Below are 17,975 nucleotides of genomic sequence, written 5' to 3' on the forward strand. Positions count from 1 at the left end.
TAATACACGTACAAGTGGAAATGACATAATTTTCTTTGTTGTCGAGTCATCAAAGCATACTTGGACGTTGCACAAGTACTTCACCCACCATCCAACACGAAAATAAGGCTCCTAGATAGCTAGTCCTACCTAAATCATCATACGTACACACATGATGTTCCTTTTTTCTTCCCTTTCGGCATTTAAGATCATCAACCTGTCACATTCTAATTTTGACCCTAATCTCTAATTGGCTTTTGATATTAATAATATTGCACCCTAAGCAACGTCAATTTTTAACAGCGTTTTACAATAATGGAAAGCCTAAGAACCCTGCATTGATCTCGTTAATGACATGTCATGAATATGTTGGCCAGATCGATCCAACATCATGGCCGGCCAACCATGGACACGAATGGTCGACCATATATATATATGATGAAATTGTAGAGAGACAGTACTTAAACGTTACGTTGCTGAACAACTTCATGCTACTAATTGCTATGAGCACAATACCTAATTGGATGCTCCTCCTCATGCTTTAATTATTGAAAACGTACCAACTTGATCATGATTTTAATCCTCCGAATCCCCTTCATAGACCTAGAAATATGTAGTAGAGGAGAGTTACAGGTAATGAAACTAGCATCCCAAAGATAACCCTGCAAAAGGAGATCAAGTATTTCTTTAAGTGTAGATTAGTTTTAATAATCCAATGTGTTTTTGGATCGATGTAAATCAAGGTCAAAGATAGATGATCATTAAATCAGTCTTACGTACGTACCCTGTGCTCAAGATGTCGGGGTGCAATCCATATTCCCTTGCGAAGACAAATGGCACAATCCCTTGTGGAAGAGCTGCCTGTGATTCAGCACCAAATTATAACATTATTTCAAATTAACTTCAGCAGAGCAGAGTTTTCTAATCAAAATGCAGATATATACATATATATTCTGCCCTATATATCTCGCTATATATGTGCCTGATCTAGCTGGTTTTTTATCCCGAAAGAAAAAGGCATGCAGCAACATACAGAGATAATGAATCTGCATGTACGTACGTACGTACAAAATGCAATCATGCAAACAATATAATTAATTAAACCTTCTACATTTGTACCTGTACAATGGCAGCATGTAGTTCTACACCTCTTAATCCAACAGCAACCGACGTGGCCGACATTATAATGGGGCCCGAAAGGAAGCGAATCGCCATCCCCATGGTCGCCCTTTTCTTTCCACAGGCGATAATCCGGGGCTGCAGAGCCATGAACAGCCCTGCAACATGTAGCATTAATTATATATGTCATATTAATTCAGAAGTGCAGTTATCCCTGGTCTAACGTACCAATGTGCGTGAAAGCATGAGCTAAAAAATAGATGACAAATGCATATATATAAATATAAATATATATCCACACACACACGTGAAAGGAAGATAATATACCTAAACTGAACATGGCCATCCCAAGACCTGCATCTGAGATTATTTTTATCGAGTATTTCACCAAATTGGGCATCCCTATATTCCATCTGTATATATATCCATGGAAGCTTGTTGTCATAAACTAGCACAAAATACATGCATGCATAATTACTTATTCAAAAATATAAAGTTCATGTGTGTGTGTATAATATATATATATACACACATATATATTCATGAGTAACTCACTTGAATGAGATTAGAGACCACAGGAGCCCTAATATACTTGAGTATGTGTTTGGGTTTCGAGAAATCTTCCTTCCAACAACGATGAGTATAAGTCTCATCATGACAAAAGCATGTGGCATTTCTTGAACTGTCGGTGCGGCGCCTTTGGTATCAGCTTCTTCCTCCGGCATTTCAATTTTGGTGCTTTCTCTGAAGCTAATTTCTTTCCCTAATATATAGAGTCATGAAAGTCACTTAAATTAATGTAGTTAAAAACTTAATACCCATGTCAAATACACTAACAACTCGATCGCAAGGTCAACATGCAATTAGATCAGTACTTAGATGACAGAAGTAGTGAGATCTAATTATAATATTATATATATATATATGTTAATCTCTTCAAGAAAAAAAGAAAGAAAGAAAAGTACTGATTTTGAGACGACACATGTAATTAATTAGACATCATGATAATTAGGAAATGAGAACTTTGTGGGTGCTGTTTCAATAATGGTTCTTTTAACTAAAATGCTCATGAGTACCAATTAGGCAATCAAGTAGGCTGCCCTCTATCATTACACACGTGCCTTGAGCAAATGATGGCGCCTATCAAGTAAGATTCTGACTAAGTCTTATATATATATTATATGAATTCAAGATATATTGTATTTTCATACCATATAAAATCAAACCCTTGTTACAAAATGTTAGATGAATAAAAAGATATTATATTATAAGTAATGTTAGGTATAAGTCTCAAGTAGATCAGTCTGATATAAATTTTTTATAAAAAAGTAAATTCTATTAATAAATAATAATTTTTTTTATACCATTTTTAGGTAAAATCTACTGGTTTACAAGAATTTATACGAGATTTATATATTTAGATTATTTCTCTTCTATTTTTAACATGTTTAATATATGTGTTTGGATGGAAAAATAACTCAAGAGACCTTTCGACACCTTGGGCTGGTTTTATTTTTATATATTGATTTGCTAATATTGGTGAAGCGTGGACGCACGGGGCCACATCTTTTTATTCAATCTAATCATGTCAGGAGCACTCAATACCAGTGGACAAATTAATAAAACAAAAATAAAAGAAAATGGAAAATGGAAAATAAATTAATAGACAAAATACATAAAGTTATGTTGGAGTCTTGTCTGAGTTTTCTCACCATGATCAATCTGATGAGCTAGTACTGGTATTACTACTGCATGGACGACTACTCTCGGTCATATCATTAATGTCGACTTATTTTGTGGAAAGTTGGACAATGGATTTCTTATTTCAGGTAACAAAATTAAAGGAGAGGTCGATCGGTACTATGAGAGTTAGGTGGAGAAATGAAGGCTGCATGAACAGTAACACTGTTCTAAGTACAGTAGTGCCTAAACTGTTCATGCCTCTTGTTTTTTTTTGGCGTGGAGGTGATCAGTTTTGACTTACAAAACAGTGTCTCTATGTATTTTTGAATCGAATGGACAAACCCTTCCTCTCATGGAAGGTGAGAAATGCCACACGACAACGATCTCATCAATTTCTGAGGACAAAAAGGAAAAAAAACAAACGCCAAAAGATGCAGAGATGCATGCATGGTCCATCCGACCCCTACTACCCAACACTACTGAGAGAAATCTCCCTCTAGATTAGGAAAGGATCTGGTTTGCTTCCTGTGTAAAAATAACAGGAAATCTACTGTTAAGAAATTAATGGTTATGATTGGCTACCACTAAATAATCGTAGTCTTTCAAATTTTTTTCTATTTTCTTTTTTCTTAGTGTGTACTTGTACTTATTTTTCATCTCCTCTAACTTTAAAAATGATATTTACAATTTTAATTTTAGGATGGATAAATATTGCATTTTTTTTAAAGCAAAAGTAATAAATTTGAGATTTATTTAAAAAATTATATTTTTAATTTAAAACTCGTTTTTATTTTTTATTTTTTAAAATGTAAAATTTATATACTTTAAAATATACCTAGCATTACTCGTATAAATGTTTTGTCAAAATTTTCTTAAAAATAAATTTAAAAATATTAATGAGAATGCACTTACATTTATTAGGTTATTTATTTCCTTCTGGTATATAATATATTATTTATTGTAAATATTATAAAATCAAAATATATAAATATATTTGATACAAACTATTATATTTAATGAATAAATATGTATAATGAATAAATATTTAGAGAGGATGAAATGTGTTGGACGTGTAAAAGATGAAAGTTATTAAGTAGGATTATTAACAAACAATCATGACCATTAATCTTTAACAGGAGATGTCCTGGCACAGGATGCAAGCCAAATCCATGGAAAATGCAAGTGTTTTTAGTTCCATAATTGACAAAGACAACCAGTTAATTCGTTATCAGATGTATCAACCTCAGACCAGCTTGATCTGTCAGGTTTATGCAGAAAACATTCATGGCCTCCGGAGACAAAACGTGCAGTACCCCATCTGAAAAGCGTTTCATGTCTGCTTGATTTTTCTCACGTAAATAGAAACGACAGCAGCACACACACCAGTAGAGTACTGGGTACGTACCTGCAACCACGACATCTTTGTACCCTTGTCTCTCCCCCTGCGTACATGACTTCCCTGGTGAATCCCACATCAGCTTCACGCCGGAGAACGTCGGAGAAGTCTGCCGGAAAATCCTACCGGCAACGGGGGACCTCGTCCATACAGGAGTGTTCGCAGCCGTGGTCGCTGTCGTTGTCTCCAGCTCGTTGAAATTCGAGGCCCGTGGCGTCGGCTGGAGCGAGTAGGCGTCAGACGACGCGTATCCAGATAACCGGGGACTCACGGAGCGGTACCCAATAGCGAGGTCCGCGTGCCCGAATGAGGCATCGTGCGGTAGTAGTTGTACCGGGGTGTTGATAGAGAAGATTTCGGCGTTGGAGAGGTTGGAAGCTCTGGGGGTGATGGCTATGGAGGGGGACAGAGTGGACTGATCGGGCGCGGAGGATGTAGACCGTCGGATGCGAACGCGGATGGTGCGGCCATTGTCGTCAAGTTCAGACTCGGTACGGAGAGGGTCTCGGCCGTCGAGTGATATCACGTCATTATCAAGCTCGAATTTGGTTATCGAGGCGGCGGCGGAGCCCGGAAACTTGGATTGGATCAGCAGGGTAGCGGCTCGGTATTCGAAGAGGAATAGCAAGAGTGTGTACCTATAAGCATTAGAACTCAGTTATAATGCAGACACACACGTTCATATGAGACAGAATTACACTACCTAAGTACCACATCTGATTTGTATCTGAATTACTGCTAAAACAAAGACTTTTACGTGCTAAACCTAAGCTGATTAACATAAACTTTTGCGGTTAGAGAATCTGCTTTAAATATATGGTACGAGTCTATGAGATGGGACTGACATTAATTTTGTGTTTTTCCAACTTTTCGGCTTCCTTTCTCCGAAAGGTCTAGCTAAGTTACTATCACCTAAAACTAAGAGAAAGTGATCACAGAGAGAGCAGTATCAAGAAAGAGACCCATAAATCAAGCTTTCACAAGAATCAAGATGTGACTAGTAAAGAAAAAAGAAAAAAAAAAAAAAAAAAAAGAGAAAATGTTAGTTTGCAGTGCTGTACCATATGATGCATTGAAGCACAACCACCTGCACCATGAGGCTCTGAGTGAAATCTCCATACATGGCTTTGAGTAAAGGAATTCCCATGACGAGTGTGTTAGGCAAAGTAGCCACAGAGAACAGAGTGATGAGCCAATCCAAGCTGCCATTGAAGAAGATAGCCCACAGTGAGAGCAAGACAAGGACCACAACCTTAGAGAGAGTGTCGGCCAGTATGAACTTGGTGTCCATTTGGTAGGGATTGTTCAGAGATATGAAGTGGAAGGACAGCACCGGAACCGCAAAGACGGCCACGAACCGGTTGATCCCTGAGCACTGCTCGGGAGTGAATATCTTCCACCATTTCACTGAGCTATATGCTACCATCATTGCGAAATATAGAGGAACCATTGCACACATGACCTTGTAGAAATCATTCCCAGTTATCATCTCTCCAACTGATCTCTCAATTTTTTTGGGTCGTTCTGAGTGTGTTTTTTTCTGTGGTCCGAGGATTACATTATAGTAAAATGCAGAAGGAAGTCAGCATTTATATAGGATATTTATGGACAAGAATGCCCTTCTATGAATTGTATCTTCACTTTGGAGATACTTTAGAACTGAGCTTAATGAGATATATATATTAATTTATTGTCACATTTATTAATGTAAAAGAAAAAGGTTTCTCAATTTCCACGTGGCAAATATGAAAATCTATTCTGTGTATCATGTTCCTCTCGGTAGTTGGAGACATAGAAATTGCCATTTTAAAGTACTAACGAGCTAATGAGTGAGGCACCAGCTACAACGTTTTTACTGATTAAGATAATTTTATCATGATACATACTAGGTCAACGAGGGTTATCCATGATGTTTTTTTTTTTTTTCCTATCATATAATTAATGTTTAGAAGAAGTACACTTCATTTTACGTCTCAAGGATTTATAATCATGAGTAATTCTGTATCAATATGGTAGGATATATAGATGTGATATGAGAGTGATATGTACAAATTTTTCCAAACAAAAGAGTTGGATTATCTATAAAAGATGTATATGTACACAACATTTAGTTATAATAAATGTACTAAAAACAGTTGTAGAATAAGTTTAAAATAGGGCTTGTCGGATTGTCGAGTTACTAATATGACATCGTACTTCCTATGTAGGGGTGACAATATGTTTGTGTTTGATATTAACAACTTCAGATTAAAAAGAGTTAACCCGTTAAGACACAAGTTATAAACGGGCCAACCTGCTTAATACAAAATAAACTCATCTATAAATTATTTTAAAATTAAAATTTTATTATTGTTAAATTGTAATATTGATATTTTTTAGTATACTTATATTTTTATTGTTTTTATTGTTGGGATTGTAATTTTATATCTATTCTCATATTTGTTATTGTATAATTTATAATATTGGTTTTATTATATGTTACAATTTGAAAAATATTGATACATATTTTTTAAGATATTGTGGTTATTAATAAATATAGATTTTAACTTTTATGTAAAATTATGTTAATCAGTTCAAATAAATTATACATTGTAGATTAACCAATTTATATGAAACAAACGGGTTTAAATAAGTCGTGTCGTATTAATATATTTTTAATTTGGTGACAAGACATGACCCGTTATCTAAATGAGTTAGATTAAGATTTGAAAGTTTGACGTATTTAGCTTAACATGTTACGTTTGGATTGACCTATAAAATTAAATATTCATGACTTGACACGACACAAACACAATCTAAAAATATGTTTTTCCACTCCTATTCCTATGTATACTTTCATAGCGATAACATGAAACGATATCGTGGATACACGTGAGTATACATAAAAAAAAAGAAAAAAAAAATTAAAAAACTAATAATAACATCACCTATGAATGAATTTCATAATGCAGCAAATATCATGTTCGAGTAAGTAATTTTTTTTTCAAAAGTAGAAAAAGAAAAATATAAACAGTAGACAGGAGCCAAAGTACTCAAAAGTGTTTCGAACTTTAAAGTGACAAACCACCGGCCCATATGCAAAGCTACCATTCGAAAGAAAAGGGGGTTTTGTACTTGATTTGACCCTGATCATGCAGAGCAGTAGTGAAGCAAGCTAACCCTAAAATCATGTGTCCTGGCGACCTTCAAAACCTCTTTTGCTCTCACACATAGACTATGTATGGAATTCTACTTCTTTCCTCGTGTTAAGTGATCGATCATTGAGAATCTAGAAATAAATCTTCAAATCCGATGTTAATGATCGATCTAATTCCCAAGGGTCCCATGCTTGCTTGTATATAGTTTACTTGTATATATGTACATCAATGGGCTTTTGCTCTAATCTGTTTTCTCTTCCCTTTCTCATTGTTCCTTTCTGGTAAAAGCTCATTTTTTTAGAGCTTGATAAAAGTAAAACTTTGGGGTTGGTTTGGAGACCCACTGTAAAAAGTGAGGAAGAAAGTTTAACCCACCTTTTCGAGTACTATTTATCATAAAAATGTCTGTTGCTTCTCATAAAGTTTACTTGCTTTTAAAATTCAATGAATTAAGTATTTTACACTTCTGTCAGAATAGTTCAAATCTGATCTGCAGCCAACAAGAAGCTGCGTATGTTCCACAGACAAACATAGTATGTTTACAGCTTCCGAGTTTAAGCCATCACCATGTAATTTGTACGTACATGTCTGCAAATTAATTCCGGATACCCGAGCTATCCTTCACTTGATATCAGTTGCTCTGTCTCGAAGTTCAAATATCAGCCAATTTTAACATAGAAGGTACGTACGTACATACTTAAACTGCCAGTTGAATCGACCTAAAGGGAATAGATCTGCTTGTCAAGGATATATATATCATATCCAGCCAGGGCTTTGACTTTTAAGGATATATAATATCATTGAATATCTACAATCCACATTTTTCGAAGGAAACTTTGTTAGGATCTACTGCTCAATGCATCATGTGGTCTTTCGTTTTTGTTGCTCATTCATTAAAAGGAAAAGTTGATGGAAGCGCATGCAGAAGCTAATATTTCACTAAACGGATTGAAAAAGTAGTTGACGTACGTGGAGTCCAGAGATGATGCAGATAGCTAGGTAGGCATGTTTAAACATATTCACATAATAATTAGAATTCATTCAAATTATAAGGCGCTGATGCAGCGCCAGCAGCAACAGCAAGTGCAAAGGTGATGGGACAAGACATGAGGAGATCGAAGGGAAGGGATCAAGATAGGGTGTAGTACTACATATATACTGAGTAAAGTGGTTGCCTCTAAAAACCGGCCAGGACAGCAATAATTGTACTCTTTGTATTGCTTCCTTTGGGTTGTTTTGATAGCGAAACGACATCCATGTGGTTTTTGCTAGCTATCTAGTCCCACCTCTCTGATCCGTGATCCCGTGCATGTCAGCAGCGCATGCCTTGTCTGCGACGTACGCCCCCAGCTCAGTCCCTTTTCTGTACTGCTGGCCGCATGGGCTAGATCAGAAACAACCCCCTCCCCCACAAAAAAATATAAATAAAAATCCGAAATTTAAGTTTTAGGCTTTCAGCTCCCATGTAATTCAACTTAAAAAAAAAAAAAAAAAGGGGGTGGGGGGAGATACGTACGTAGAATTAAAAGTAGATTTTTTCATAACTTCTGCTGCATTTTGCCTAGTTAGCTCCCTTTCTCTTCTGTCTCTGCCTCTCCTATGAGATAATCATGTACAGCATTGCTCTTGGTAATCGTCCACATGAACAGTACTACAGGGCCCAATGATCAGGTAAATATCAGAGCTGCTAATAGATCCCTTACCGTGCAGAGTTTTGCATGCGCGTGTATAAAAATAAAGAGAACCATATATCGACGTTGATTCTAATAATTAGCAGCACGTATTACACCAATTGGAGGATGTTTCGATCGATCTCAGAATTTCCTCTTCATGTAATTTGAACTGATTGCTATGATTATTATTATATAAGTACTGTCATGTATTCTCGTACTTGCCGGTTAACTTGCATTAATTAGAGACCTCTTATATGTTAAGTAGTGCAGCCGATCGAGCTTGGTTCCATGGAGTGAATATTGCCATTAATTAATATATGAAGGCATGAATCTCTTATAAACCAAATGCCCCATGCATGCTATATATTGAACATCTGGCTCATAATATATATATATATATATATTTTTTTTCCTAGAGATTCTTGAAATCTCCATACATCTGGCTCATAATATGTATCTAGCTTTCGTAAATATTGATCATTATGGGGGTTAAATAGTTCCAAAATTCAATTCAACCAGATTTTTGAATAGGATCATGTTGTGAAAATACGAGAAGAGATAGATTTTATTATTTATTTTATATAATATGGGTCAACATAACATGACTCATTTAAACTCATCATGTAAATGAGTCGTTGAACTAACACGCGTAATCCATTTGACTTGATTAATATAATTTTATATAAAACTTAAAATGTATATTTATTAGAAACCATAATATCTTAAATAAAATAAAACTACGTATTTACTAATAAAAAAATCAATATTTTTCAAATTTTAACATATAATAAAACTAAAATTACAAATCCTATAATAACAAATATGAGTATAGGCCAGGAATTACAATTTCGACAAGAAAAATATTAATATAGTAAAAAAATCAATATTACAACTTAACAATAATAAAATAATGATTTTAAAATAAAATCTAAACGGATTAAAGCAAGTTAATTTCAGATTATATAGCAGGTTGAGCCATTTTTATATCGTGTCTTAGTCAACCCATTTTAATATGAACCCATTAATATTAAATTGAAATTCATTAATTTCGTATCATATTCATGTTAGATTCATAGATCGTGTCACATGCATATTGTCACCCGCATTAAAACAAGTTAATTTTATATTATTAAATAGATTGATTAAATTTTAAATCATGTCTTAATAGATTGAGTTATATTTATTTTTTTAGATTGATTGATCGTGTGATATGTTGTCAATCCTTATTATATATGCATTAATTTTTACCGCTTTTTCTTTGCCATCTAATAAAGGTGATCAGAAATGCAGCGTTATCGATCCATTCCACGTGAATCGATCATCATATAGCTAACTAGCTAGTTTTCCGGTCAGCTGTCATGATCGCTATCTTCTTAATTTGGTTTTAACCACTCACTCCTTTGAACCTTTATATCTTTATAATGCCACGCAAGTCTAGCTGATCTCTGTCTTTTATGGATTTCATATGTGGATAATGACTATATATTGAAGTTTCGGTTTGCAATTTCCTTCATTAATTTGTTCAATTTTGTATGTCTTCTATCTTTTCCTCTACCAAGTCATACGTAGTACTACCCATATATATTACAATCATGTAAGCCATTATTAATTTTTTTTGCAAATGAGGCAGCTTTAAGTATATTATTTTTATATAGCCACCTATATCTTTTTATTCTAACTTTTGTAAATTGAGTGTCACATGATTCAACACTGTATATATGCAAGTTGTAACTTTACCTTCCTCGAATAGATACTAAATGCTCAAATGTTGAGAGTGAACATGGCAAAAGATGACAAGCTAAGTTGATCACATTCTTATTAGTATTTGAGGGATCCTTTGTATCTAGCTAGGAACATAAGAAAATTTTTAGGGAACATATATTTTTATTGCTTGTTATGTAATAATTAAATAATATTGTTTGCATAAATGTCAATTTTAAACTGACATGTCACATGACATCCGATTATGGAATGGGACGTATACGTATTTCAATACTTTCTAATAATTACTCAGAACTATCAGCTCTTTCCTTCCCATTTTTCATTTTTGCCATTTTTTTAACTAAGAAGAGAGGCAACATGCCAAAAAAAAAACAAAAAAAAAGAAGAAATTTGGTAATAATTATAGGCAGAAAAGGGGGAAATCAAGAAAACAAAGGGCCAACTCGTGTAGACGCTAGAAACAGCTTTATCAAAGACAATATGATCAGCAGGATCCCAATCCCATCTTAATCATCTATATATATATACACCTTATATTGTCCTAGTTTTCATCTTCCTCCACACATCCTCTTCAATCTGATAGATATGACATTACTCCCATCTCTCCAAATGTTCATTCACAGCTTTCCAATTATGGTCTTGGTCTTGGCTTTCCTAATGTTTTGTCAGCTTACATGTATGTCACAAGCGCAACTTCGAGTTGGATTCTACTCCCAGACATGCTCAGAAGCTGAATCAATTGTTCGCTCAGTCGTTCGAGATGCCATTCAAACTAATCCCAGGAATGCTCCAATTCTGCTTAGGCTCCATTTCCACGACTGCTTTGTTCAGGTTCGTTTCTATCCTCTAGCTCTCTAGCTCATGCATATAGACACAGAAAATTAAACTTCCCAGGTATTTATATATATATATATATCTTTTTTTCTTGATTTCATCTGTTTTCAAACAGGGTTGCGATGCGTCTGTTTTGATCGACCATGGCTTCAACTCTGAAAGAAATGCACCTGGACACGTAGGCCTGGAGGGTTTCGAAGTGATAGAGAATGCCAAAGCAAGACTGGAAAGCGTCTGCAACGGTACGGTTTCTTGCGCAGATATCGTGGCTTTGGCCGCCAGAGATGCAGTATCCTTGGTAACATTTTATATTTGAAGCTTTGCTTGTCTGTCGGCATGATATGCTCAGTGTTAATTACTCCTGAAATTCGATCTGATCGAGCACATGATGTTTATAATTACTTCGAAACCCAAGTTGAGAAACATGTGAATATTTGTCGTACGTGCTGCAGATAGGCGTGCCATTCTATGAGGTGCCAACCGGCCGGAGAGACGGTCGAGTTTCAGATATATCTTTTGCTGCCAACTTACCGGACGTGGATGACTCAATTCGACTTCTGAAGTCCAAGTTCAGGCAGAAGGGACTTTCACATAAAGACTTAGTCCTTCTTAGTTCTGGTATATATATATATATATGCACATTAATATTACTTTTGCCAATGTTTTATCCTAAAGTTTTCTTACATTATTATATTATGCTTTTGGTTCGGTATGACGTCGAGAAGTTTCCGATACCAATTGATTTTAAATGGATTGACAACTCACGATCCGACACATTATCTATTAACTATGTAATCATGATTAAAAGTATTACATTCTCAGCGTTTTCATGGTTTTGCTCACAAAATTATCACATGTATTGTCATTGCAGGTGCACACACCATTGGGACAACTGCGTGCTTCTTTCTGCAGAAGCGATTGTACGACTTCACCATGGGCAATAGCTCTGACCCAGCAATCAACCCTCAATTTCTACCGAAACTCAAGGCCCTGTGCCCACCTGGAAACGTCGACGACCGTATACCTCTGGATGCTGTGACAGAATCCACATTTGATGAACAAATCTTTCGCAACATAAGGGATGGGTTTGCTGTCTTGTCGTCTGATGCTAGGCTCAATGATGACAAGAATACCAGCCAAGTACTCGAGTCCTACATCAATAATGGGAGTAGTACTGGCAGATCTGTGCCATCTTTCAAGTCAGATTTTACTAAAGCAATGGTGAAGATGGGTAATATTGGAGTCAAGACAGGATTGCAGGGAGAGATTAGGCGAGTTTGCGGCAGTTTTAATTAGTTTGATGAGAGTATTTTACCTCGCTTAATATTTCTTGGACATGGAATTCTGTCTGATTCGAGTTTGCAGCAGTTTTAAATAATTGGAATAGTCGGATACTTTACAACATGCGTATCTCCCAAATAATTGTCCATTGTTCAAGAAAATAACGTACGATTTCCAATTTACACAAATATATGGTTTTTTTTTAATTGATTTAAACAAATATATATTGATATGTAAATATATATATATTTAAATAAAATGATAAAAAATATAAATTATATAATAGTGTATTGATAAGAATGATAAGTAGTATTTCTCTCAATTAAATTATTAATTAATTATTTAAATATGTGAAAGACACGTGTATTTTTCCTAAATAAGAATATTTATTTATCATTTTTTAACTATCATCCCATTAATATTTATTGATGTCATATCAAATGATTGGTATAAAATTATCATGAAATGATGAGGGGGTTATGATAAAAGAAGATTGCGGAAGCATGGCAAATTCCTCTTGGTTAAAAAGGGTATCTTTCACATGCTCCAAATAAATAAGATTTAACCTATCAAAAAAAAATAAATAAATAAATAAGATTTAAAACTCGATTAGTTATTCTATCATTAAGTTGGTATATATGGTATATCATTCACGACACGTAAATAGTAAATTTTGATTTGTAATATTTAAATTTTAAAATTTATTTTTTAAATTATATTATATTATATAAGTACTTTACTCAATATGTTCTACACACTGACTTAATAATAAAGTTTGGGTAATATTATATATAGTCGTAGAATATACAAGTATAATATAATTTTTTTTTAAAATAATAGAGTTTATTATTAAAAAATTAAATTTTTCACGTGAATCTTATATTTATTCACTTTTTTCAAAATGATTATGCAACGTATCTATGCACTAAAAATCATTTCTCATATAGAAAAACTTTCACGTTACCATTGTGTTGGGTTTGCTAAAAATAAAGCTTATAAATAAATTTCCCCCAAATTTACTTATAAAAAAATTAAAAAAAAAATTGTCGAATTTTTCAGAGAGAAGACCATTTGGGTTTTTTCCAAACGACGTCGTTCCTTTTTGTTCTAACTTCTGTGTCTCTGGCCTCTGCTCATCATCTTCGTCCACTGCGAAGTGCGAACATACCGACTCGGAACCTTGCAGCAATGGGAAGCATACGCAACAAAGGCAGGCCATTGGCGGCCCACCAAGCCCCTCTCTGCACCCGCACCCACCGAATCGGATCCCTCCTCCTAGTCTTTGCCACCTTCTTCCTCACCCGCCTTCTCGAGCGCTCATTTCCTTCCTGCCCCGACTTATCCCGCCACCATCACGTCCCGACGGCTCAGAGCCACGTCGTATTTACCGGAGGTGGGTCCCTCTTTTGGCCTGAGCGAGGTTACGGGTCCCACCTCTCCCTCAAGATCTACGTCTATGACGAGGATGAGATTGATGGACTCAAGTCGCTGATGTATGGGAGAGACGGTACGATCACCACCGAGGCTTGCTTGAAGGGCCAGTGGGGGACTCAGGTAAATTCAGTCTTCAATTCAGCATATTTATGCAAAATCTTGGGAAAATTGATGTAAAGAAATTGAAGCTTTCGAGTAGGAAACTGATGCTTTTTGTGGTTGGGTTTGATAGAGTTTAGTGCGTTGTTTCATTTGGCTACTTATTAGGAAAGATAGGCATGGAGAACGAGTAAAAGTTTCCAAATTTTTAATTTAGTGTAAAATAATCGGTTTCCAGTTTGATTTCTTAAGCGAAATGAAATAAAATTAACCTCAGATGAAAAACTTATGAAAATGCAGTCATTACTCTTCTGTTTTTATAGTTTTATTGATTAATTATGTAGGTTAAAATACACAAGCTGCTTCTGAAGTCTAGGTATCGGACGACAAAGAAAGAGGAAGCGGATCTGTTCTTTGTGCCGGCATATGCTAAATGTGTTCGGATAATGGGTGGTCTTAATGATAAAGAGATTGACCAGACCTATGTAAAGGTATAATCTTTTGGGTATCTTTGTTTACTTGATATTATATCCTTCATTACATTAAAAAAAAAAAAAAAACACCCTATACCTCCGTTACAGTCATTTTGCTCCTATTTTTACAGGTCATAAGTCAAATGCCACATTTTAGGCGGTCCGGAGGTCGTGACCACATATTTGTTTTTCCGAGGTAAAATTTGAATCGATTCTGGGTTATTTCTTCTTTGCCAAAAGATCATGTTGATGACTATCGGCAGTCATTGTAAGCGAAGATTGATAACACTGTTTAAACATAGTAATTGATAGAAATTCTCAGAAGAAACAAGGATGGCATATCTGGAGCATTGCTTAAAAGTAGTTTGTAAGAGCGAGATATGACTTCATAGTTCAGATCATTATAGGCCTTTCCAATTGGCCTATAATACATTTAGCAACAAGTCATGAAAGAAATAAAAATTATTGTTAGCATATTTCTTTTAGTTGGGTTGTTAGGGCAAGAAAATAATACACTTGGCAACAAGTCATGATACCTGTTCCTCTCAGTTAAAATTACCAATTGAAGTAACCATTTCAACCCTTTTGTAACCCCTTCAATTCTTTTACCTCTGTTTTTTTGTTTCTTTTTTCTTAGCTAGCAAACTGTGCACATAATGAAACCAAGTCTCTGATAATAGTTATGGCAAAGAGAAATAATTTTGAGCTTGCACATATCTTCACTATTAGTATTGAAATGTGAATGATGTTACTTTCTCTCAATTGCAGCGGTGGTGGAGCTCACTTATTTAAATCTTGGGCAACATACATAAATCGTTCAGTCATTCTGACTCCTGAGGTACCGTGCTTACTTCCCAAGACATGTTATAAGGTTCATTTAATGGATTCCAGTCAGGGATAAACTGACAGATTGTAATCTTCAACTATTGTTTTCTGCTGCTGGTCGGAGACATTGCTCAAATGCCTTGTATAAAAATTTTCAGGCATTTTTGACATTTTATAATTATCATAGGCAGTATGTTATTCTGTTCAAATGCGATGACATGTATGTCTTATATATAAGAAAGTGTAAGAATTATGGAAATTGAATGTGGAGGGACATTACTTGAAAGAGAAAAATTACTCGCGTGTTGTGTGGTGCGGATTGAGCAGTATTAATATGTTAACCTGGCTCATGAACAACCCACTGAAATGTCTTAGTATGACACTGATTGAATTCATGGTCCGTTCTTTCCATGTTGCTGGATTTGAATGTACAATTTTTTGTATTTGCTTGGTCTATTTCTGCAATTTTTTTCAATGATTTTTGGGGTGGGTTCTCTGTGACTATCAGATCATTGGTCCTAATGTTTATTTATGTGTTAGTGCAGGGGGACCGGACGGATAAGAAAGACACAAGTTCTTTTAATACATGGAAAGATATCATAATTCCTGGAAATGTTGATGACAGGATGACTGGAACTGGGGCTACCCTTGTCCAGCCTTTGCCTCTATCAAAGCGGAAGTATTTGGCAAACTATTTAGGTCGTGCACAAGGAAAGGTTGGCCGTCTTCAGTTGGTAGAGCTTGCCAAGAAATTTCCAGAAAAGGTATGTCATCATCTAATACCTTTTTATCACCTTAAATGAAATATCGGGTTTGCTCAATTTTGTATTCAGTAACCTAGATTCGACTGTGAATTTTGGTTGAACTACAAACATATTTTTGGTCATTTGCATCAGGAAATTTTTGCCGGTCTAAGCAGGGCAAAAAGTGATAGGATCAATTCTCATGAATTGTTCGAAACCTATATATATATATATATATAAAAGAATCTCATGACTTGTATGAAGCACAAAAAGGCTTATGCAATTGTTTATTGGTTAATAACATTCACTAGTATTATTCAAGCGCTAGATGGCGTATAGAAAGGCAAAAGTTATACTTTCACAGCACGAGTAGCGATGGTGCCAACTATTTTCTGGCGGTGGTTGTACAAGATCCTTTGAAATCCCACCTTGTGTGGGGGTGCGTTCCGTCTGAAAGTGCTAAATCTTGACTACATTTACTTTGTGTTCTTTTTCTAATAAAGTATGCGTATTGACTCTGTAAACAGTTGGAATCTCCAGAGCTAAAGTTCAGTGGCCCTGAAAAATTGGGAAGGATAGAGTATTTTGAACACCTTCGAAATGCAAAGTTCTGCCTTGCTCCTCGTGGGGAGTCATCTTGGTCTCTCAGATATTATGAGTCTTACTTTGTGGTCTCTCTCTCTCTCTCTCTCTCTCTCTCTCTCTCTCTCTCTCTCTCTCTCTCTCTCTCCCTGTTTTCACATACACGAAATAGGGTGGACCAGTTAAAATAATGCGTGTTTCTGCTAAACAGGAGTGCATCCCAGTCATCTTATCGGATCAAATAGAATTGCCTTTCCAGAATGCCATTGACTACACCCAGATATCAATAAAATGGCCATCCACTCAAATTGGTCCCCAACTTTTGGACTACCTAGAATCTATACCAGGTATTCGACACTTCATTATATCTTGGTTTTCATACAGTTTCCATTAACATGTTATGGCTTCTGTTTTTGGGTTTTCAGATGAACATATAGAGAAGATGATTGCCCATGGTAAACATGTAAGGTGCCTGTGGGTTTATGCTCCCGAATCGGTATCATGCTCAGCATTGCACGGCATTATGTGGGAACTTCAGAGGAAAGTAAGGCAATTTCACCAGTCAGCTGAGACATTCTGGCTGCACAACGGATCTATTGTAAATAGAAACTTAGTTGAATTCTCTAACTGGAAACCTCCCTTGCCTTTGCCTTGATCATGGTTAGAGATGATCCCTTTGCTTGCATGTATATTTTTTTTTCATACCAGTCCGCATTTTATTTGATTTGTTTCGTTAGTTTTAGGCCTCTCTCTCGTGCACATGATTTCTTAGGTTAGATCTATTCCTCCCGAATAGAATGGGAAAGACGGTGCTGCCCCCTCCCCATTTTTTCTGTAATCTGTTCATTATGCATAGACATCACGAATACACTTTTAAGAATCTAATTCTCAATGATAAGCACTGTAACCCCAAGTTCAAACAATCTTTAGAGTTCCATTGCAAGTTTCTCTTTTTGTACTTGTGTCTGTTCTGCCCTGTCATTACCATGCTCTTG

The 17,975-nt window shown here is 35.5% G+C and overlaps 3 protein-coding genes across 3 annotated transcripts; 2 read left to right on the forward strand and 1 right to left on the reverse strand.

Annotated features, from left to right (window-relative positions):
• On the reverse strand, window positions 1-5,767 carry LOC122295706 (auxin efflux carrier component 6-like). The gene is made up of 7 exons (XM_043104796.1): window positions 5,239-5,767; window positions 4,187-4,815; window positions 1,654-1,861; window positions 1,426-1,511; window positions 1,099-1,256; window positions 764-840; window positions 1-641 (listed from the first exon to the last, which is right to left on the reverse strand). The coding sequence occupies exons 1-7, from the start codon at window positions 5,664-5,666 to the stop codon at window positions 575-577; spliced, it is 1,653 nt and encodes a 550-aa protein (XP_042960730.1). The 5' UTR covers window positions 5,667-5,767; the 3' UTR covers window positions 1-574.
• A 5,391-nt stretch (window positions 5,768-11,158) lies between these two features.
• LOC122295741 (peroxidase 43-like) lies at window positions 11,159-12,945 on the forward strand. The gene is made up of 4 exons (XM_043104846.1): window positions 11,159-11,540; window positions 11,659-11,841; window positions 11,996-12,161; window positions 12,415-12,945. The coding sequence occupies exons 1-4, from the start codon at window positions 11,295-11,297 to the stop codon at window positions 12,837-12,839; spliced, it is 1,020 nt and encodes a 339-aa protein (XP_042960780.1). The 5' UTR covers window positions 11,159-11,294; the 3' UTR covers window positions 12,840-12,945.
• A 981-nt stretch (window positions 12,946-13,926) lies between these two features.
• LOC122295399 (probable glucuronosyltransferase GUT1) lies at window positions 13,927-17,903 on the forward strand. Its single transcript, XM_043104407.1, has 8 exons — window positions 13,927-14,378; window positions 14,702-14,848; window positions 14,962-15,026; window positions 15,599-15,668; window positions 16,201-16,419; window positions 16,926-17,069; window positions 17,192-17,327; window positions 17,406-17,903. Exons 1-8 carry the CDS (start codon window positions 14,013-14,015, stop codon window positions 17,633-17,635), a joined length of 1,377 nt encoding a protein of 458 aa, XP_042960341.1. The 5' UTR covers window positions 13,927-14,012; the 3' UTR covers window positions 17,636-17,903.
• The last annotated feature ends 72 nt before the right edge of the window (window positions 17,904-17,975 follow it).

The sequence above is a fragment of the Carya illinoinensis genome, chromosome 15, assembly GCF_018687715.1.
Source record: "Carya illinoinensis cultivar Pawnee chromosome 15, C.illinoinensisPawnee_v1, whole genome shotgun sequence".
Lineage (NCBI taxonomy): Eukaryota > Viridiplantae > Streptophyta > Magnoliopsida > Fagales > Juglandaceae > Carya > Carya illinoinensis.